General features: G+C 36.0%; 1 protein-coding gene across 1 annotated transcript; it reads left to right on the forward strand.

The window, feature by feature from the left end:
• The first annotated feature begins 712 nt into the window (after positions 1-712).
• LOC134657657 (elongation factor Tu-like) lies at positions 713-8,581 on the forward strand. The gene is made up of 6 exons (XM_063513222.1): positions 713-1,062; positions 1,186-1,439; positions 2,110-2,233; positions 6,232-6,482; positions 7,437-7,665; positions 8,362-8,581. The coding sequence occupies exons 1-6, from the start codon at positions 759-761 to the stop codon at positions 8,562-8,564; spliced, it is 1,365 nt and encodes a 454-aa protein (XP_063369292.1). The 5' UTR covers positions 713-758; the 3' UTR covers positions 8,565-8,581.
• Positions 8,582-23,602: the final 15,021 nt, after the last annotated feature.

A 23,602-nucleotide genomic window follows, 5' to 3' on the forward strand; every position in this document is an offset into this window, starting at 1 on the left:
AGGTAATATCGGTCATAATCGGTGAGCCAAATTGGCGTTTGCGTCCGCACGTCCTGATTTGATCGGACAATTTAATCAGATTGGCGAAAAATTGTCTCGTCTGGACTCCACTTTAATCAAATTGCGAAAAATTGTTTCCGCCGACTGGCATGTAAAACATTAAGCCTCTTCCACACTCGTACGCGAAGCCGCGATCGCGAGTGTTGAATCGCTTTTCGCTAACAGCGGAATCGACTCCACACTCGCGTTCGTGGCTCGTGGCTTCGCGCCGCGCGGCCGCGATTCACGCACGTAGTCTGAAGGGGGCTTTAGGGCTGCTCTACACGATGGGCCAGCGCCGGCCATTCCAAGAGACGCATTTATGCATTAGAGGGAGCAAGTGATATTGCTAACTCATTCTACCGCATGGCTGCGTCCCTTGGAGTGGCCGGCACTGGCCCATCGTTAGGCAGAGCCATTAGGCAGCAAAACATCTCGCCAAAATCGTCAAGATTTTCACCATATGCGTTTATTACCTACATGCCCTGTATATATGTATAGTGATTATATTTGAAAATCGTCGAAAAATATGTAAAAGGAATAGAGTTTTTAGGTCAGGAGATATTACACGGAAGAAAGAATGAGCGCGCTTATGAACGAAACTCATTTGACACTTTGACAGTATTGACTGGTTTTTGACACTTAGCAAAAGTAATAACCTCAAACGTATTTAATAAACAACAAATTTATGATTTATATAAGTAACAAAACATTTAAAAATGACTGGAAAGTATATTTTACGGTCTATTTACTGTAGATTTTCGCGATTTTCCTTTAAACAAAATGTTGTATCATCAGAAAGATTTTATATGGGGGTTTTTAATCAACACTGCCGAATTTTTTCTGCAAAAGTCAATACAAATGTAGAAGAGAAAAAGCATTGCAATGTAGGAACTATAGGGCATGTAGACCATGGTAAGACGACGCTAACCGCAGCTATAACCAAGGTTCTGGCCAACGATGGACTGGCTCAATTCGTTTCTTATGACGAAATAGATCGGGCACCAGAGGAAAAAGCAAGAGGTACGTATGTTTTGAAGTGGAGACTTAAGTGCGGACATTTTTGTATGAGTACTTTAAATTATCCCAAGTAAATTATTTTAAAACAAGTTACTGAAGTTATTAACGTTACTATCAATTTCTCAGGTATCACAATAAATGCAGCACATGTAGGCTACAGCTCAAAACTCCGACACTATGCCCACACAGACTGCCCGGGGCATGCAGACTACATACGCAACATGATATCAGGAGCTTCCCAGATGGATGCAGCTATATTGGTCGTGGCAGCCAATGATGGACCAATGCCACAAACAAAAGAACATTTGTTATTAGCCAAACAAGTTGGAATTAAGCATCTATTAGTCTATATAAATAAAGCCGATTTGGTTGACAATGAGGTGAGTAATTGAAGGGATGTTTACTAAAACAACATAACTGACTACACTGGTTGACACCTGAAACCATAGATTTCCTGAAACGATTAACAATGTTCTTAAAAACGTGTCAACCGCTTTAAGCAGTTATGTTGTTAGGGTTCCCTACCCAAAGGGTAAAAACGGGACCCTATTACTAAGACTCCGCTGTCCGTCCATCCGTCCGTCCGTCCGTCTGTCACCAGGCTGTATCTCACAAACCGTGATCGCTAGACAGTTGAAATTTTCACAGATGATGTATTTCTGTTGCCGCTATAACAACAAATACTAAAAACAGAATAAAATAAAGATTTAAGTGGGGCTACCATACAACAAACGTGATTTTTGACTGAAGTTAAGCAACGACGGGCAGGGTCAGTACTTGGATGGGTGACCGTTTTTTTGCTTGTTTTTTACTAGTTTTGCTCTATTTTTTGTTGATGGTGCGGAACCCTCCGTGCGCGAGTCCGACTCGCACTTGGCCGGTTTTGTAAACATCCCTTCAATTAAAAATACACAATATGATTAAAATTTAAAGTCAATGAAGATTTCATTAAAGCAATTATTAATGTGTATGTACATTGTGTAGGCATTATACTTGACAATGGTTTTTCCATAGACCTTTCAACAATCTTTAATCATTGTTATTTTTTAGTTACTAGAACTAGTGGAAATTGAAATGCGAGAGCTGCTTGGTAACTTTGGGTATGACGGTGAAACTGTACCTATGGTCTGTGGGTCAGCACTCAAGGCATTGAATGGAGAAGAATCAGAATTAGGTAAGGAAATAGAATAAATATTAAAGGGAGCCAACAGGACCCATTACAATGCCTCCACTTATAGACAGAGATGTACAAAATGGTTTTAAAAAAGCATTTAAATACAAAATGCAAAATACTTTTCAGATTTACTATTTCAAATGCAAAATACCAAATAGTTTTGCGTTTTGTATTTCAAATGCTAAATACAAAATAGGTATTTTCAAAATACTTTTTCAAAATAAAATACCTTTTGACCAAATCTCAGATATTTTTATTTATTTTAGGTACTTATTTATCATGAGAAATAGAGACACAATGCCGAGCCGAACAAAAACGTCTAATAACATGGCACCTTATGCATGACATTTTGGTCATATTTATCAGTAGGTACGCGTCATGCGCATCAATAATGTAAATCATGTAAATGTTTACATTATCTAAATTATCTTGTTGTAGTACAGTACATAGCCGTTTCAGTATTGTAGGGATAACAACAACACTTCAATATCATAAAAGTAGGTAATCAAATCAAATCAGTAACCACTTCACCAGCACCAGCAAACAATAAATCAGTGAAATCATGGTCTAATAAAACATGGTCTTCTCTTCCCAGTGTGTCACTTGCCTACGTCACAATAACATTGCCACTTTATTTCAACATAACATGTTACATGGGTACATTATATCTATGGTTAATAAGTTAAAATATTTCTTTATAATTTTATAATTTTCATTTATATGTATTTTATCTTAAATTTTACAATAACACGTCATTTTTAATTATCCGTTAGCAATATCTTCCGATTCGCGAAAGAAATTTCAGACGTTCGGGTAATTCTGTTTACACTACTGGCAACACAGGATAGCGCTGTCACATTTGACAATCCGCCATGTTGTCCCTGACCGTCATCCTTGTCGAACGCGTGTTAATTGTTATTTCCTTCTCGCTCAGTGTCAGCAGTCGCAGTGTTTTCCAAACTTTTCACGTCGTAAGCTTGGTAATTAATGTTTTGTTACGAAAATGGTTGGCTGTTCTATTCGGAACTGTAAGAGTAGGAGTGAAAAGGGCAGTATAGATTTGTTTTATTTTACTATGTTTCTACATGAATAACTTAAAATTAATGCCGTTAAAATAATTTTCACCGTTGGTTAAAATTCTCCCACATTTTAAAGTTTGAGAACCTGTAAACAGCATGATGACGTAGGCAAGTGACAGTTACGTCATTCGCGAATCTCGGAAGAGAGTACCAGGCGGAGTATATTATTATACCATGAGTGAAATCGAATCGTCGGCGTCAGCGGCGTTGCCTTTCATAGCCATAGATCATGTTCGTCGTTTTCGTTTGACATTGACACTAGTCAGACATAATAGCCGGTTTAGACTCTCGCGCGATCCACGAGACCAGCCGCGAGCCGCGCCACGAAACGCGAGTGTAAGCGGTGGGCTCGCGGCTCGTCTCGTGGCTCGCAAGCTCGTCGAGCTAATATAATTTAAACACTAACGGCACGGCATAAGGTTTATAACCGAATGACAAGCCGAACGCGAGTGCGTCGAGGCGAGCCACGAGCCGAGCCGCGAGCCGCAAGTTTAAACGACTATTGAGACCGTGCACGATGGCAGCGCCGCCTAGCGTTCGCAACGTGGTCGGCGCTGTCAAATAGCGAGCGCAACAAAATAAAGATTATTCCTTAAAACTTTTCACGTCGTAAGCTTGGTAATTAATGTTTTGTTACGAAAATGGTTGGCTGCTCTATTCGGAACTGTAAGAGTAGGAGTGAAAAGTGCAGTATAGATTTGTGTTATTTTACTATATTTCTATATGAATAACTTAAAATTAATGCCGTTAAAATAATTTTCACCGTTGGTTAAAATTCTCCCACATTTTAAAGTTTGAGAACCTGTAAACAGCATGATGACGTAGGCAAGTGACAGTTAGGTCATTCGCGAATCTCGGAAGAGATTAGATTATTATACCATGGGCCATGGTATAATAATATACTCCGCCTGGTACTCTCTTCATATAGAAATATAGTAAAATAACACAAATCTATACTGCACTTTTCACTCCTACTCTTACAGTTCCGAATAGAGCAGCCAACCATTTTCGTAACAAAACATTAATTACCAAGCTTACGACGTGAAAAGTTTGGAAAACACTGCGACTGCTGACACTGAGCGAGAAGGAAATAACAATTAACACGCGTTCGACAAGGATGACGGTCAGGGACAAAATGGCGGATTGTCAAATGTGACAGCGCTATCCTGTGTTGCCAGTAGTGTAAACAGAATTACCCGAACGTCTAAAATTTCTTTCGTGAATCGGAAGATATTGCTAACGAATAATTAAAAATGACGTGTTATTGTAAAATTTAAGATAAAATACATATAAATGAAAATTATCAAATTATAAAGAAATATTTTAACTTATTAACCATAGATATAATGTACCCATGTAACATGTTATGTTGAAATAAAGTGGCAATGTTATTGTGACGTAGGCAAGTGACACTCTGGGAAGAGAAGACCATGTTTTATTAGACCATGGTCTGTTGTGACACTTGTGACAGACGACAGAGGGCCTACCGCGAACCACGTTCAACGTGTTGCCTCCCTGTCACACTTACGTACGAATTTACAAGTGCGACAGAGAGGAAACACGTCGAACGTGGTTCGCGGTAGACCCTCAGATAACCCTACGTGCCAAAAGTGTGCTTTTGACGGGCTTTAAATAACTAATATTACAATCACTTAATGTTGGTACACTGTATTAGCTATTTTATTAACATACAAGAAAAACTCTGTGTTGACATAGACTAGATAAAATGTTTAGCCATTACGTTGTTAAGCCTGGAATAGTACTATATGGTATAAAAAGCTAATATCTAGCTCGGCGTTGAAAATATATAAAATTTACTATTACGGTTTCGTCCAGTATTATTGCAGTTTACCACACAATAGCTATCGTGACCAATTTTTATCGTAAGTATGATTATAAAGCTAAAATAACTGAGAAGTATGGGAATTGACAGAAACACTGATACCAATCTTGTCATTATTGGCCACATCAAGCGCTGCGATCGTTTCGGCTTCCCCTACGGGTGCTTTGCACGGAGCGAATAAGGCGCGCACTCTGACTGGCATGGCTAGCAGTAGGCGCCTCTATCGGTCAAATTCGGCAATACAAGCGTCATTCGTTCATTTCATTTTGTTTGACTGGTAATGTTGGCTAAACTTAATCACAAAGTATTTTGCATTTTGAAATGAATGCAAAATGCAAAATACATCTCGAAAAGTATTTCAAATAAAATACAAAATGCTTTTTACTAAAAGGCATTTAAATGCAAAATACAAAATAGGTATTTTGCATTTTGTATTTGCATTTTAAATAGAAGTATTTCAAATAAATCGCATCTCTGCTTATAGAGTGCTAGACGGAACTTTGAGTAACTAAGTATAGTAAAACTTATGGGCATTTTTGATATATTTTGTCCTCTAAAATACCAATGTTAAAATCGATTTCCCTTTTTAAAGTTTATTTTTAACAGACATGTTTTCATCCCACCTAATAGGAAAGGCTCTCTTTATACTTCAAAAACTGATGAGAAAGTTGCATTTTATCCACAAGAGTGGCAAAGTAATCTGATGCAAATTTTGAGTTGTTTCTTCATATTATTATACTTTTAAGTGATGATTTTGAATTATATATATCTTTTAGTAACATTAATTTGAATTTGAATTGTAATGTTTACCAATCAGTTTTTATGGTGAAGATTTTTGTGTTTCACTCGAGAGTAGAGTTTGTTTAACTTGCAACGCCAAGATTCCACCTTTCGAACCACTCGCTATTTCTCTCGCTCACTCATGACTCTATTTTGAAATCTTACGCTTGCTTGGGTATCAATTAGCACAAGGAGTTAAACAACACCTTATTGCCCCCTTGTAAAGCAAATAACTATTATTCTTAACTTGTTATATGATTTTCAAACTACTTACACACTTCACTCACATTTTTCAGGGGCACCATCAATAAGAAAATTGCTCGACGTCATGGACACATACATACCGCAAATTGAGAGGGATTTGCACTCCCCCTTCCTCCTACCTATAGACAACTCATTCACTGTGCCAGGCAGAGGCACTGTTGTGGTTGGCACTATAAAAAGAGGGATTATAAAAAAAAATGCTGATGCAGATCTGCTAGGTTTTGGTCATAAAATTAGGACAACAATATCTGATATTCAGATTTTTAAAAAGAGTGTTAGTGAGGTAAGAAATCATTGTAGTTATTACAACATTAGCAATTTTATTTTCTGTTTTTGTCATTACTTTATTTCCCACAATACAGCATCGGGTGATCTAAATTAATATCAATTACCTATGTATACAAAAAGCTTATTAGTAGCCAAAAAATAAGCTGTAAATACATACTGTGCGGCTTCGAAGTGGTCGAGTCAAATTCTGGCGGGTACTAATGAGCTTCTGAGAAAACCTTCACCTAAAATATCAACTGGCGATTTTTTTTACATTCTTATTAATAACCTTTAATACAGGTTGTGACATTCCATTTAATGGAGTTGGTCGGTCGAAGAATTTTACAGATGGCGCCATTATGGGTTATTTCAATCCTATCGTGACAACTTCTTGTATTTTTTTTTAATTGTATGACCCTTTAAACCAAATCCCATAGAACAAAACTAGAAATAGAAACAGGGGAAACCTTGGCTAGCGTCATCTATACTTTAACAGCCTTTGGCCACAGTATAATAAAGATTATTAGCGTACAGTATGGACGCTCCCTGCCTCCCGTTGAAAGTGCCGCCCACCCGCTCTCTGTTACCTCACAGTCACCCTACAATACAATGGCTACAATGTCTTATCTCACTCACACAAGCATGGTACGCGTTCACCTACACGAGCTTAGGCTGTGTGCGTAGGAACGCGTTTGTTTCATACATTTGATCGCCAGTGTCCGAGGTGTGCTTTGGCAGTTACCAATCCCATTCTCCGCGCACTCGCGACGGTTGGCGATGCCATTTAAATATGAAATGTAACGGCTTTCACGTTAAGTTTCAAATACCTTTGATTCTAGTAGGGAATACAAAAGAAGTTGGTGGCGGCCAAAAGTTAATTATTGTTCCACCCTTCTAACGCTCCAATGCTTCTTTTATTTTACATAGGTATCTTTAGTTGCCATATAAATAGAAAGCTATCTATTTGCAGGGTATGGCTGGTGACAACGTAGGGGTTTTGCTGAGAGGTATAAAAATAAAATCAGTAGAGACCGGCATGCTCTTGTGTGCGGCCAAAAGTCAGCAGCTAAGCAACCACTTTAAGGCGAAGATTTACTTCCTGGCGGCTAACGAAGGCGGAAGGAAGAAGCCGGTATTCTCCAAATATTCGCAGCAGATGTTCAGTGGGACGTGGAATATTGCGTGCAGAGTTGATTTAGGTAAGTAAACGCCAGTCTAACCGGATGGGTGGATTATATAGGCATCGACAGGAGAGTTGAGGTCTCCCACGACAGCATGTTATGCACCTAAATCACCTAATACAAACAGGATTTTGGAGTCGTTTTGGCCGTAAATGTTCGATGCGTACGTTCTAACAATTTTTTTCCTCGCATTCATGCGAGAATAGTCATGAATTGAATAGTTTAATAAATTAAATAATATAGACAATCTGACAGAAATCTACCTAGTCTCATTGTAAGCTCATATAAGGCTTGTGTAGTGGGTACTAGACGACGAATGTGTACAATAATAGATAGATAATTAGATATACATAAATAAATAGAAAACATCCATAACTCAGGATTAAATATCTGTGACAAACACACAAATAAATGTCCCTACCAGGATTCGAACCCGGGACCTTCTCCTTTATAGGCCGGGTCACTACCGACTAGGCTAGGAGGCCGTTAACCTTTTGGACGCCAATGACCGATATATACGCACCGCGGGTCCAACGCCAAAGATGTATAAATCGGTCATAGACCACAGAGAAACATAGACCTAGGTGCATATGCATAAAGTTCAATTTCAGTTTTGACACTTCGATGACGTGGCGTCTGAGAGACAGCTTTTGTGTTTGACACGGCGTCGAAAAGGTTAAAAGCTAGTTTCTATCAAAGTTCTATCATCCGCAGATCCCGAGGTCCACATGATGATGCCCGGCGACCACGGCGAGGTATACCTGACGTTGCTGGAGACCATGGTCATGACGCAGGGCCAGCCGTTCACCGTGCGCGAGAACAACGTCACCGTGGCCACTGGGATCGTCACCGAGGCGCTGCCCAGCCTCGACGTGCCCAAGGGCAAGCTCGGAAAAGTCGTCGTTAATTACAGTTGAGTTGGCTAAGACGGGCTTCTTTCTACTTTATACAAGTAGACAGTAGGCGCGTTTTTGGTAGACCACTTTCTTGGTAGGCCAAGAAAGTGGTCTACCACCCTACGGTTGAGGTTCGTTTGAACGTCATGAGACAAGGTCGACACACGTACGTCAACTGTACGTCATTGTCAACCTTAGCGATCGTTAGATCTCGCAGAAACTTTTGTCATAACTGGTAGACCGCTTTCTTGGCCCACTGTACATATACCTACATTCACTTGATACGCCGTGTCTATGCCGCAGTGGAACATAAATGACTGATTTGCTGTAATAAAAAAAACTTCGAACGCCGTATAGGTAGGTATTTGTCATGCTACTTCAGTCAAGCTCAGTACTTTTTGTACTGAAACTGACTGAAACAGCAAGACGTTCGTATGTTTCTGTGAAAATACGATGGAAAACAAGTATGCACTACATCTGTACATATTATTAGTAGTTATGATATGGTAAGAATATTCTCAACATTTTTGCTAATCGTTGTGTATTGTATGTAAATAGTATATGTAGATGTTATTAAATTATAATTGTTTAAAGAACACGTTTTATTTTATGTACATAACATTTATATACCTAACTCTAGCTGTCCAGTGGCCTAAGATTTTCCACACAAATCAGCATTTGTTTTAGCGGGTTTATATTGACGGGCGACATTCATATACTTTTTTTATAATACCACATCGGTGGCAAACAAGCATACGGGCCGCCTGATGGTAAGCAGTCACCGTAGCCTATGGACGCCTGCAACTCCAGAGGTGTTACATGCGCGTTGCCGACCTTTTTAAAAACCTGTACACTCCTTTTTTGAAGAACGCCATACTGTAGACCCTCGGGGAAACCTCGGAAGGGAGCTCATTCCACAGCCGGAGCGTCCGCGGGAGGAAATTCCTCTTAAACCGCACAGTACACGACCATACTGCTTGGAAGATAGTGAATTTAATCGTTATTGCTCCCTTGAAATATCTTCGATTTGAATTTTATTTTGTTCCCGTCTGTTGCATATACCAGATACCACCTACCGGGTCATGAGAAAATAAAACTTCACAAAACATTTTATTCATTATATATTTTTTGTCAGAAGGTAATTAATACAGTGCCAAAACAGTAACAAAATATTAGTAAGAAAAAAATTCTGCATCTAGCATGAACTACTGAATATCCAGACGCGCGGTACCTAACCGGTCAAGGACAACATTTAACACTTAAGTTTCACAACATTTGAACAAGACAATTGGCGTAGTAGAACTATCTTTATAAACTTGTGAACTAGACTCAACATCGATACGCCTAAATGGATAATGTTTGGGGTGGTGTGTGCTTGGTCAAATTTTATTTCATAAATAAATCATATGTTTACAACATTACAACTTCATTAGTGAAAAAATGGCACAAAATAAATATAAAATAACCATTTAGTTTAATTGAACTGAAAAACAGTCACAAAGATATAATGTTATTATACAATTACATTTGATTTTAATTGCTAGTATATGGTCAATCATTTGCTTATAAAACTATAATCTAGTAATATACGTTTTTTTATTAACTTCATTAGAAAAACTTTAATAAATGCGCCTAATAAGTAGGTCAATCATGTTCAATCATGTACCTATTATGGTTTATTCAAACCATTTTCATATATACGAACAATAAAACTGAGATTAAAAAATGTAAACATTACGAAAGGTTCGGGTACATACACGTAGGTTACCTTTCGTAACATTCGATGTGACCTGGGTTTATTTTAGCTACGTGTAAATGTTACGCAGGTAAAGATGAATTCAATGAATAAACTTCTAAGAGATGTGACTATGGTAAATATAAAGAAAATAAAACTCGCTGCCTTACACGTAGCTACTAGTCCCTTCAGCACAATTAAGTATATAATAATTCAATATTGTAGGTGTAAATAAGAGTAGAAGCACACAACCACCCGCCACTATAATACTGCTGAGCTGCCACCGTCCGTTACACATAGCCGAAACTGCCCTAAATCAGTCTGTCTTCGCCAAACCGCGTATATCTAAAACATTAATCACAAAGATACTTGTATACATGGATCTAACACGCAGACAGGTTGATAAAATAATTTACTCTTTAGGTAACCAATGTAACCATCCTATGTAAAATGCTATGTATTCAGCAAAGTGAAGTGAGCTACACTTAAATTACAATATCCGTTGGTCCAATGCGACAGCTAACTTGGCATCTTATGAAAAACTATTTTAGCTTCGTATAATCATTTTATTTTTTTTAAACACTTTTTATCCGTTTGATTGCACACGTCTCTACTCCACTAATTCAGCTGCATGGGCTATGCGGGGTAAACTAAGTAAAATTCAGTGTGGAGTGGCTATAAAAATATAAAATATTAAATGCGATCGAATTAGCAGAGCAGTAACTGTTATTCTTTGGGTTGGTCTCGATTATTGAATGTATGACTATGCTATAATTATTGAGTTAAAACAAGTAAAAATGTATAAGTGATACAAATAATACCAGTGATATCAAATTCATTTTGTCTTAATATTGTATTGAATGAATGCTTATATAGGTATTGTAATTGTTAAACATTAAATTATTCGTATCTGCACAGCACAGGTACGAGACGTGCGCCATCAAATACACAACACACGATACACTTGCGATACCGATACTGAATTAAGATTTAATAAGCTCATAAAATTCGATATTCACCACAGACAGTATATTTTGTATTATTTTTTAAGTATCTTAAAACATCTAAGTAATTTTTCTACCGGACAGATCCAAAGTTTACATGAGATAGGACTAGCGATTTTCATTTAGTTTATTCATCTAAAATTTAATTACAAACACAGTTTGCCTACAAAGCCTTGCTTAAACAAAAAATAAAGTTATAACAAGAAACAATGATAAAAATCAGTAAGCTGTCATAGATAATCAGTAAGCTGTCATAGATTAAGCGACAGCGGGCACCGAACCGTGCTGTCGCTTAATTTGTTTGTCGTAAGCGCATAATGTACGGTTTTCCTTTTAGCCAATTACATGTTGCAAATACAGTTATGCCAATATACCAACACGCCAGACTGGCAGTGTACAAACATATAATCAAATTCAACAAGAACTGAGCCACGTGGCTTCGAAACCTGATGTATAGAAAAGGCTAGTTTTATTCATCCATATCTAATTCAAATAGCTACTTAAATTGGTTTTCAACGATTTGTCGTTGATGAACTATGTGTGTATACTTACTGTATACATACAGTGAAATGCTGGTCACTTATAAAGTTATAAATAGGTACTTTCTAAGCGTCGTGGCTCATATAGACTTTAAATTTTTCAAAAGTATGATGCCGTGAAAGATACGCTTATATTTACGAAAAAAAGTGTCAATAAGCTCATGGAATTGATTAAAAGTCAGTTTGTTTGTAGTAAAGCGAAACCCCTTTAAACCGTTTACAATGAATTTATCAATGTCACTAGCGTCCCATACCAATATTATTTTATATGATTTAAAAATAATGTATTGTAAGATATACAAATGTCAAACAGATATCTAATTGTAAGTCAAAAAGATCATTAAATTTACAAACTGAATAAATATCAAATATGCTCAAATTTTTCACTACTTTTAATGCCTGATGCACAAACAATTGGTTTTAATACAAAGTAATACCTAATAACCATAAAATCGGATAGTGACTCGGCGCTATTGTATAGGTACAGTCGACGTCAAAGAGAAATTTACAGCCAAAGTAACAAAAAAATGTTTACACGACCTAAATGCTATGACAATAAAGTCGTGTAAATAATTTTTTGTAACGTTAGTCGTAAAGATCTCTTTGACGTCGACTGTACATGGGAGTTTTGTATTTTACTCGTAAAAGTAAACAGGTTTTTGAAAGTGACAACGACGTGCCCTGCTTCCACACAGACAGCACTGTTAATATATATAATATACCTAGTCGGTGAGCTAATTGCTTTTATTCTGCTTAAATAATTTTTCGGTAGAAACATGGTAATTTTAAAATCAAAGCCTGCGAATTTTTAAGTTTTTGCTACAATAGCCCCGGTTCACAAATGTTCAACAAGAATCTATAAATCAACAAACAATTTACTTGAACACTTAGCGTAAAAACTATGAACTCTACCTACTTGATAAAAGGGTGAAACCAGCTAGTGAATAAAGGAACATTTGTATTCCACATTCAGTCGTATGAATTACATACGCATGGTAATTCCCATGTATTACATCATTTTACGTTCGTTTAGTAACGTTTTAACACTGTCGTTTAAATCACTAATAACTTAAAAAGAATTAAACATAGAAATACAATATTGGTGTCGACCACTGTAGTATAGCACCACAATTAAAACTAACGGTTACACACTACTGAGACGCTGGGTTATATCGTACACAACGAGAGTCTGCCCCTTTTTACCATGCTATCATAATGAAATGGACACTGTACCTATTCCTTATAATCAAGTTAATAGGCGATATCGAGGACAGTTGTGCTATTATATAAAGTTAATTGTTATTTAATTAATTGGAAGCATTTCCGTTTGCCTTTCATTCTGTACCTCTGTAGTGAACCTGATAACAGTTTCCATTTCTCAAATAATATTAGCAAAAACAATACACTTCTTTTTGGCGAGACGTGTCAAAAGAGCAGACTGCGTACCCACGAAAAACAGCATCTCTTCAACAGAGAGATGGAAACAAAATGGCTCTTCGTTTTGATAGCAATCCGTACTTAACCAGTATTGTGTTAAAAATAATTCACCAACACTTACACCTATAAAAATATTTTAGAAATTCTCACTTACTTTTAAGAGGAACTGGCAAAATAAATCCTGTATTACCCATTTTCAACTCGCAATTAAATACAAAAACCAGATTTGGTCCTCACGTATAAAAATTCATGATGCCATTCCTAAAAATTGGACAGAACTCACTGTACGCGAACTATCGAGTAGCAAAAATATTAGTAGACTATCCACGCATAAACAATGGCTCAAAATATATTAAATCCACTAAATATTCAATAGAAAAAAAAAACACGCGACTCGTGCGTCGAGACTACGAGCGTCGACCAACTTATTAAACTAGGAGTAACATTACAGTGAGGTGGACGCGAGTGCCTCCCTGGACGGCGTACAACTAGCCGGAAGGAAATTTATTACATGTAGTTAACAATACTCAGGTAGGTACATGAGGCTACACAGATATTAACTATAAGTGTAATATTAAAGTGATGCCTTACCTACAACTGTAAATTCTTAGACCAATTCGCTTACATTCCAAGCGTAACGGTCAACTAATCGGACCATAGAAAGCTTTGGGATATTTTACACCGTCCAAACGTTGTCATAATCACATTACCAGATACAATCAGATTAGTTCTATAAAAAATTCGAGGTTATCTGAAATGTTTACATGTGAGCTCGCTTGAGGCACAGGCCCACCTTTATATTATTGTCCACACTCATTCCGCTATAACATTAACATTTTGCAACTAATATAAAAACATCCCGATATCCTTACTTCACTACTACCTTAGTATCAAAAAACAGTGATTAAACTTTACTAGAATAGAGTATTTGTGCACGATGCGCTCGCTGGTTCATAAGAATCTCACCTTAACGCAAGGACACCGATCATAATAATAATATAGTTTAAATACCAAATTGTTCTAAGGCCGTCGGCCGTACAAAACGTGAACTACCTATAAGCTTTAGGACCATTCACCTAAACTAAACCATAGTGCAGAGAAAAGTACATCGCTACATCATAAACGCATGCGAGCAACACCTAATAGATATTACAACTTCAAGTTCTTATGTAAACTAAACTACAAGAACGATTTCAGCCAGACGTTGGTAAACGACACATTTTAATGTTACTAGATTTACAAGTGTGTATATATAAAACATCGTTTATATATACACACTTGTAATTCGAACCTGAGCTGTAACCGCGAAAATCGAATTTCGCTAATTGCGGGCATTTTTCTCTGTCACTCTAATAACGCCTGCATTGGAGTAAAAGATAAAGATCCACGCAATTGCGAATTTCGGTTTTCGCGGTAGATAACCCTTCTGAGGGCCTACCGCAAAACACGTGTTCTGACTTGATATTAAACAAATGCAAATTGAAAATCGCTGGAAAGATGAAAATAGGTGCAATTAGATGACAGCGAATAACTTTTCTCATTCCAATATGTTTAAATATAACAGTCTAGGTACACAACTAGCATCTTTTAAAACTGTTTAAAAAAAATGCGTTACACATTGCAGGAACATTTGTCTATACAGTGAGTAATGCTTTCTACAGAGTTTATATTTTATAAATATTCATCCATAGATTATTATCAAATTTCATAAAGCTCTAATATTGATCCACATTCACATAATGCGCGCGTCTCCGCCGAGACTCACTGAAGCAATGGTTGAGGAACATAACGCTAAACCATGCACTAGGTACTATAACAGACTTTAAATCATGATCACCTTCTACAATTAGATCTTATTAACCACCATAAAATACTAAAATGAAAAATACAAGTTTTAATCTTCCATGTAACGAAAATTAAACGAAAAGGTGCGTCTTGCTCACGCCACAATGTTTTGAGATTTTACAGTGTGGTAGTTATATCGGCGCGCTTGAACAATTTATTTAAAAATGTAAGACCTTTTTGATCGCAAATACATTATTAACCTGTCCAATCTTGATATTAGCCTAATATAACACAAACCTAGCTGAACGATAGTGTGGTGTATATTTGTACATTCAGGATTTATAAGTGAAGATTCATGGCATACTGGATAACGATTCTATATAACCATAAGCAGTTGGGACTTTATTTGAATCCACAATCAGGGATAGAATTGCGGTTAGGAATAGAAAAACTGCAACGTTTTAGAATAGGCATCCAGGTATTAAGCTGCAGGCGTCATCGGCGACTAGGACGATGCCCCTGCGCGCGCGTCACGTAGAGATATAGATTACATCTTATCTAGCTAACGATGGATCCAACCCTTAATAGTGAAGCCCCACGGGCTCAAGCTCCCTATACAATCATGGACGCTTTAACAAAAATTTATTAAACTCACTAATAAAAAAATAACCAACAACCGCTATATTCACCCATGCATTATCTAACTACATTATCTAGCGTTCTTAGGATACAGTATTATGACCTTAGTACCATGCTTTAGTCATAGAAAACGTTGCCTCTTTGTTACAAATATGAGAAATACTTTAATTAAAACGTTTGACGGCACAACTTTAAACTAACGGTAAATTTGTAGTGGCGTCACGTGGGAAGCTTGGTGTCAACACTGGGTTCTAGTGCCGTTTTGTTAACCAATATGGATACGTATAAATTGCTCATCAACTGCACAGACCCAGTCAACAGACAGAAGGACGTATTGCTGACACCGTCACGGAAACATTCCTTATATTATTATAAGCCGCAAGCCTGGCTTTTAAGTACTGCGTAGTTTTGGTATTTTAGAATAATTCACATTACATTTAAGGACTAAAAGGACAATATCTTTATAATTACATTTAGGTTATATCACACAATATTCTTACAAAGATATGCTGATTTAAGCGTTGGTCAATAGAAATTCTGAATATAATTTATGATAAGTTATTTAATTACATTCTATAGCGTTTTATTATATAGAAATAAAAAGATCAGAAAGCGGGAGTAAAATGCGCCAGCGGGAAGCTTAATCTATGTGAAAAATTCAATATGATTGGACGGAAGGAACGATTATTTGAGCTAAAACAAATTTGGGCACTGGAGCCAGCGTTTTGACGATTGGAGCGTTGCCTAAAACACTATTCCAACTCACAGCCATGGAACTTTAAAGCTGATATACAATCGTATATCGGTCGTAGGCCAACATGGTGTCTATAAGTAGATTCACCGACGCGACATAGGTATGCCAATATAGTACACTGACCTAATGTGTTATGTACGAAATAATACAGAATGGTTTGAAACAAAACAATAAATGTGTCCTTTACAAGCAAAAAGTCGCACTTTGTCACATGCCATAAGGACGCTTTGACAGTTTATTCGTATAAATATACAAGCAAATCACGTCTTTGTGGTAAATGACAAGTGGGGCCTTTGACTAGACTTCGAAATAAATATAAATATAGGTACACGTTGTTAAGTGTACTGGAAAACACATGACTGCTTTCCTGAAAACGTCTATAGTCCAATCAATATACTCGATTTGCAACTATCATACACAAAATGAATGATTGCACTTAACATTGCCTAACACAAAATAGTCTACATTTTATTTTAATTTTTAAAGAAGAATACTCTTCTAAGCTGAAACATCTAATCAAATCTAAATTCTAGACTAGTTCATTAAAACACACAGCTAGCGATCAATATTAACCTAAACGCGCCATGCATAGGTACATATTTATGATCATAAATTCTGTTTAGATACACCTGACGCTGGCTGTCTACTCTCAAAACGTCCAAAATTAATAACGATATTGCAACGCCCCAATCTAAGCCATCTAATAAAAAATGAAGCTAGTGGTGGCACTTCAATTCAGTGTTTCAGTTCTAAAATCCACAAGTTTGTATCAAAATTTGGCCTATATTTGCTAATGCAAGAAACAAATTTTAACTAACCGTAAATGATCACTAAATACGACGAGAATTTTAGCTCCGATTGTTTATTAGTCTCCGTTATTTTAACATCTAAATCGAGTTACAACGGAATTGCAGCTCGTAATATGACGTTAAATAATTATCTAAATACTTCATGTCTTTTAGAACTGAATTGATCATTCAAGGCAGACTAAGTCCCAGCGCTATTTTAAATTCATTCTCCTCTTGAGTGAAGTTACTAGCACTGGAAATAGAAGCTTGACTTGAGTGTGCACCTATTAGGCAATTTACCAACACTTCTGTATAAAACCTACGTATGGAACTTTGGATTTGAAACAAGCAATACATATATGTTGTTAATGTAAATGAAAATGTACTTTATTAGCTACGAAACGTAAACGGAAATATCGGAATATATGTTTAGTGTACAAAAGACTGCCCGCACCTGGAAAGTCAGTAATACAGGAAGACACAGCTGGTAATATAGGAAGCAGATATTTAATAAAATAGTTATAAATGTGTTTTACACAAACTCATGAATTATATAGTCTATTTGTGTATGATTCACCCGATACGTATAATATGTATATGACAGCAATGTCGAGGCCAGGGCGAATACCATTAAATATGGCCATGGGTCTTATCTTAATGTAAGACAAATAAGTTCACATTCGGAAGTCCAATTAGAATCAGATTAGCAATAATCATCAGTCCCGACTCTAGGCACTTGTTACACCTGTCATGTAATATACGGCACTATAGCACGGGCAAACTCTTATAAAAATAGATTTCGCTTGTTTCAAAGTGACACGTGAAATAATCATATTTTAATATGTAGTAGGTAATATACAGCTGTTTTGGTACTACTGTGATTGGGATTTATTCTAATTCTACTACAAGCAATTCATATCCGCTGTAGTATTTTCATAACAGATTATATGTGTATAAGTAAATAAATTCATCAGAGTCAAATCAATAAACAATAAAATAAATATGAAGCTAAGTTTTAACAAAAACTGCAGCGATGTGTTAGAAGACAAAAATACATACCGGGTGGGGCCTGGAACACGATCAAATAATTAAAACATACATTGTACTCCTCAAACGATGACGCTTTTGTTTAACAAGTTATAATCATTACCTATAAAGTCTTTAGATTTCCTAATTTTCATACAAATTAAATATTATCTTCAATGTACGCCATCATCATTGTAATTCACGTTGCTTGTCAGGCTTTAAACATAACAAAATACATTTAGCAATACATTGCGTCTTAGAATAAACTTTAAAGTGTACTAAAAATCAAAACACAAGTTGGTCAGTTTGAGGAGCCTACAGTTTAATTGTTTGCTCCTGTGTCCTGTTATAGACCCCACCCGGAATACAAAATAATCTTTAAGAGAACGTAGCTCCTGAGGAGATGTGCATGTTCATCATTTCGGTATTTTTGTTTAAGCAGAGAACCAAGACCTTTATCAGGCGAGCAATGTAATAATTAAACGTCGGCTTTATATTACCATTGCTAAAAACCTACCCTAATCATTGTTAGAATACACATTTACTGATAATTTTATCTGTAACACATCGCTCTAGAACAGGCAAGACATAACATGCAACAATCAACAGAAAATATATCTATTTCGCTTATCTCCCTAGAATTGATTTTTAAAATAAATATGCTATATTTTCTATATTTTAAATAATTTTGGTCAGAAATGGGCTAAGCGTCTGAGACAGGACAATAAACGTTCATTAATACTGATAATTTTATTTGTAAAATTAATGTCAGCCGTACCTTGCGCGTGGCCGGAGCGGCAGCGGAAACACAAGCGGATGTGAAGCGTCGTAAATATGATCCCCTCTCCCCTGCCTACATAATCGTCCCTTTCGCAGTTGAAACGGCGGGTTGCTGGGGAGCCGACGCGAAACGCTTCACACGCGACTTAGGACGTCGACTCAGACAGAAAGGGGAAGGCCCCCGCTCCGAGTCGTTCCTCGTGCAAAGGCTGTCCCTGGTGATCCAGCGTGGCAATGCTGCGAGCATCATGGGCACCTTTGCGCCGGGAACGACTTGAAGCGTTGTCTTTTTTTTTAATTTATAATTTTAATTTGTAATTTTAGATATAAATATTAAATTTGTAAAATAGTATCAGTATTATTGATCGAGCCTGAAGAGTGAGGTAAATAGTTACAAGTATGGCAACAATGGAAATAGACACAGAGAAGTTACGAAGGAAATGTATACTAGAGGGATATATTTATGTAAGACGGCTCCTAGTCCGTGTGCAGGAAGAGTTTGAATTTCCCAAGTTGGAATTTTGTTTTATCTGTAATCATGTACAAGGGAGACACTTTACGTGAATTTGTAATCAGAAACTACAGCTGCATGAAGAATAAACACATTTTAGTACCTAGGAACCGTCTCAAACAACGCCAATATTATTTAGTTTGGAAACTAAATTTATTGTGCTAATGTTGAATTACTAAGTACTATTACTAAATTACACTAAGTGCGATATTGATTGTACTAATTTTATTTTAAAAATTTAAACGAATTGGAAGAGATTTCGTGCCTATAGAGTTGAAAAGAACTGCCAATTTTATTATGAGGTTAAATTAACTACAGAGAATATCACCTCAAAACAATTTTGGCACAAAAACCACCATGGTCAATATATGTAGGTACAGTGTTACACAAAAAAAACCTTTTTAACGGCGGTCAATTTTAGACAATAAGATAAAATAAATTCAGCTTAATATTTCAGTGTAATATTTTTGAACCGAAGTTGTTTTTGTTTTCATGACTCGTCATTTATTTTACAAAAACATGCCTGAATCACATTTTTTCAAACAGCTATAATTTGTTAAATGAGAATGACTTTCTAGAATTCGTAAACTCATATTTGTGGCAAATCCTGTGAAATGAAATCTTTGATGGCATATTATATAAATACAAGAAGCTAGAAATAGCTTTTTTTATATGTATTTTGTACTGGTGTCCAATTTAGGAGGGTTGGTCCGAAAGTTATTAACGGCTTCGGCTCTACTCCTGGGATTGCAACATTATTGTGTAGGAGAAATCTTCCAGTACTTATTGAGGTGGTTTATTTTTAGATTTATTTTTAGGAAATGCTTAGTTTATACTTTAGAAAACGCTTCTTACAACTTTTAAACCGACCCTCATACTTGCTATATAAACAACATAGAATGATACGGGAGAGTATGTAGTTTAACATAACCTATACAACACTTTTGCCAAAAATAGAATACATAATAAAATATTACATTCTCACTGTAGTATTTTGCGCCAAAATTGTCGACGATTTTATGTTGAAGCATGTTAATGTCGGATTTTTATATTTTAGCTCACTATTTAAATGGCAGTTCCGTTAGTTCAAAATTCGCATTAATTATACTTTGATAAATTCTCTAACACACATAAAACTATCTTCTAATTCATCTATCATTTCGAATCGACCCTTTTTGACTCGTCCGAATTGAAATGCAACGGTTAAACATTTAATAAAAGCAAAATAAAATCTAAAACAAATTCAATGTCTTAATTTTGTACATTACATAGGGGCTTATAAAATGCATGCACACTTTTTTAGAAAAGGCACTACCTTCAATGAATACTTAATTAACTTATAGCCATTTCATCAATTCATTTTATATGAGCGTTAGTCGATTTTAGATCGAGTTATTACACAAAATTATATATTAATATAAATATAAGTGTCTAAACGGAAAACGCGTTTAATATTTTAATTTAGCTTGATAGAGCTCAACGAGATTTGAAAATTTGCTCTACCAATTTCGGTCAGTGCTGCAAAACTCGGCTATATCTCTAACTTCATCAACAATTAGTACTAACACCTAAAACTAACACGAACAAAAGATGGAAGATGTTTAATAACACTACGAATATTTTGGTTTGATTCTGCCGTTTTATGGCAGTATTTGTGCACCGTTTGTAGGTTATAACTTTTGTTATATATTAAAAATAATAATTAAAGCGTTAACATGTTTCAGAATATGCTTACAGTAGGTACAGATATTTCGTCAAACCCTTTTATAATTACGTAAGATTTTCAGAGCAAATTGACTACAAAAAATTAACTAAGCTAACGTGAGGAACTAACTATTGATCTTACTTCATTTTGGCGGTAAGAAATTACTACGAACACAATACGAAATAGCACTGTAACACGTCGCGATAAGATTCGCAAACGGTCGTCACAGAACAAGTTAAAATTAACAATTGACGAAAACTAGCCGACCCATCTAAAGAAGCGGTCCCAAACTATTTCAAACTACTTAGGGTATAACTCCATACTACCCTGCCATACTAAGCCTAATACTACACACCGTATAAATCAAATACCTTAAATAAATATAAATTGGTACACTTACACTCTAACAGTTAATAACTTTATATATTTTGTTTATTTGCACGAAACGTGATATATTAAAATAGTGTCAACTAGTTATCAAAGTAGAAACATCACATTTTATTATAGTTTTCTTTCTGCGTTGGTGTGAGCGAAAACGTTTGAAAATGCCTTTTATTTGGTTAATGGTCTATCAGTCTCTGTGAATGGGGACGACCCTAGGCTTTACAAGTCTATCAATACTATGATCTTATCAAGTTTACTCAATTCCTGTTACCCTTGGATGACTAGAGTTTTGTGCTCAAAAATATTCTTACAGACCGAGAAATAAGGTGCCTTTCTAGCCTTAGACTACGCTTCGTTACGCTAAATCGATTATCGCTTAAAATAGTAAACGTGGAAAATAAAAACAATCAAATATTGTTATCGAGTAACTATCACGAACCCATTAGGTAACAACGTAAGGGATTATGCCTCAAACTGTGAAGATGTATTGAAATATAATTATTAGGTATTTATAATCTATGTATCGATGTATTTAGAATACCGTTTTAGAGTGACATAAGTCGGCTTGATTCTCGCTCACACCAAAAGAATAATTTGGCAAGTATTAATATTAGCCAATCGTCTTCGTTAGGATAGACATAGAGATAATACTTCGACCCCCTAGCCAAGCATGGTTATAAGTTCACTTCAGAATACTTAATGGCAAATGTATACTACTTTGCTGACTAACCATCGTCTTATAATAAGAATATCTACGCCTCGTTATTAATTTTACAGAACCTTATTATATTGATATTGAACTTTCATGGGTGTTCTGACTAGTAATAAAATTATTTTCTATACCTGTTTTGATTATGCGTATCACCCATATATTTGTTGTGTTGTCGATGTTCTTTTCAAGCACAGTATTAATTCGTTAATGCTACTTGCTAGAAAGTATTCCTTCTGAAGTGAACTGAGTTGGTTACAAATATGCAAGGAAGGTTACTGGCATTAAAAACTAACCCTACACACATCTATTTATAACATTATACTTCATAACAATTAATCGTGGTCTCAGTTATACCTGTGTAAGTGTCGCGAATTCACTTTCTATAAATGCATTATTTCATAATAAAAGTGCATTCGCTCATATATAAGTTAATAATTTACTGTTGATATGATACATTTTCGATTGCCTCTAGCCCTTTTTTGAAGTAGCTTTTAAAGTTATTAAAATACTTATTTTCAGGTGGATATGCTCCTGCCTTGACGGCGACAGGTTTATCTCCAAATGTACTTTTTTGGTATTCCGGTTCATGCGCAAACATGCTTTATATAACCTTTTGTTACTTTTAAATGACTGGATTTCCCGAAGCCAATCAATACACTATGAAAGTAATTTATGTGACATAAAATATTAAAACTGCGTTTAGTTTTTAAATTGACAAGCTTAAGCGAATTTCAATATTAGATAATTAGCCGTATAATGTTATAGAATTCAGATGTTTTGTGTGGCTTCAGGCATTTAGTCGATGACCGAACTGGGCAGTTAATATTCGAAAAGTTTTTTTAAGGTATATTCGCCTATAGAAGATTGAGATTATCGCGAGCCTTTCTAACCTTTCCCAGAGGTCAAAGGTGCTATATCTGCTCCAAAATCATCTGTCCTTATAAGGGCTAGTGTTTTACAGGATTTCTCCCTCGCACACGAGCCGTCTCCGTCATGCTATCTATTTCGTTCTTATTTCCCTGAACAAGACATAATTTTGTCTCGGGTTACAGCATGAAACTATCGAAAAAGAGGTCTAATATTACTACACATATTAGGTACTGCACTATTGTAAATAGTTTGTAGATAGTTTGATATGAGTGCAAATTAATAATAGCATGAAGGAATCAAGCATGCTCTGAATCGCTTCCATATAAGCAAAAAAATGCAGTTTATGAAATGATTTCCCGAATGTTTATCAATAACTTCCGGTATGGACTG

The sequence above is a fragment of the Cydia amplana genome, chromosome 2 (genome assembly GCF_948474715.1).
Source record: "Cydia amplana chromosome 2, ilCydAmpl1.1, whole genome shotgun sequence".
NCBI classification, from domain to species: Eukaryota; Metazoa; Arthropoda; class Insecta; order Lepidoptera; family Tortricidae; genus Cydia; species Cydia amplana.

Bases quoted from the DNA above. Each gene is read 5' to 3' on its own strand.
- LOC134657657 (XM_063513222.1), top strand. From the start codon at position 759: ATGACTGGAAAGTATATTTTACGGTCTATTTACTGTAGATTTTCGCGA. The intron at 1,063-1,185 runs GTACGTATGTTT...TCAATTTCTCAG, and splicing joins ACCAGAGGAAAAAGCAAGAG to GTATCACAATAAATGCAGCA. The intron at 6,483-7,436 runs GTAAGAAATCAT...ATCTATTTGCAG, and splicing joins TTAAAAAGAGTGTTAGTGAG to GGTATGGCTGGTGACAACGT.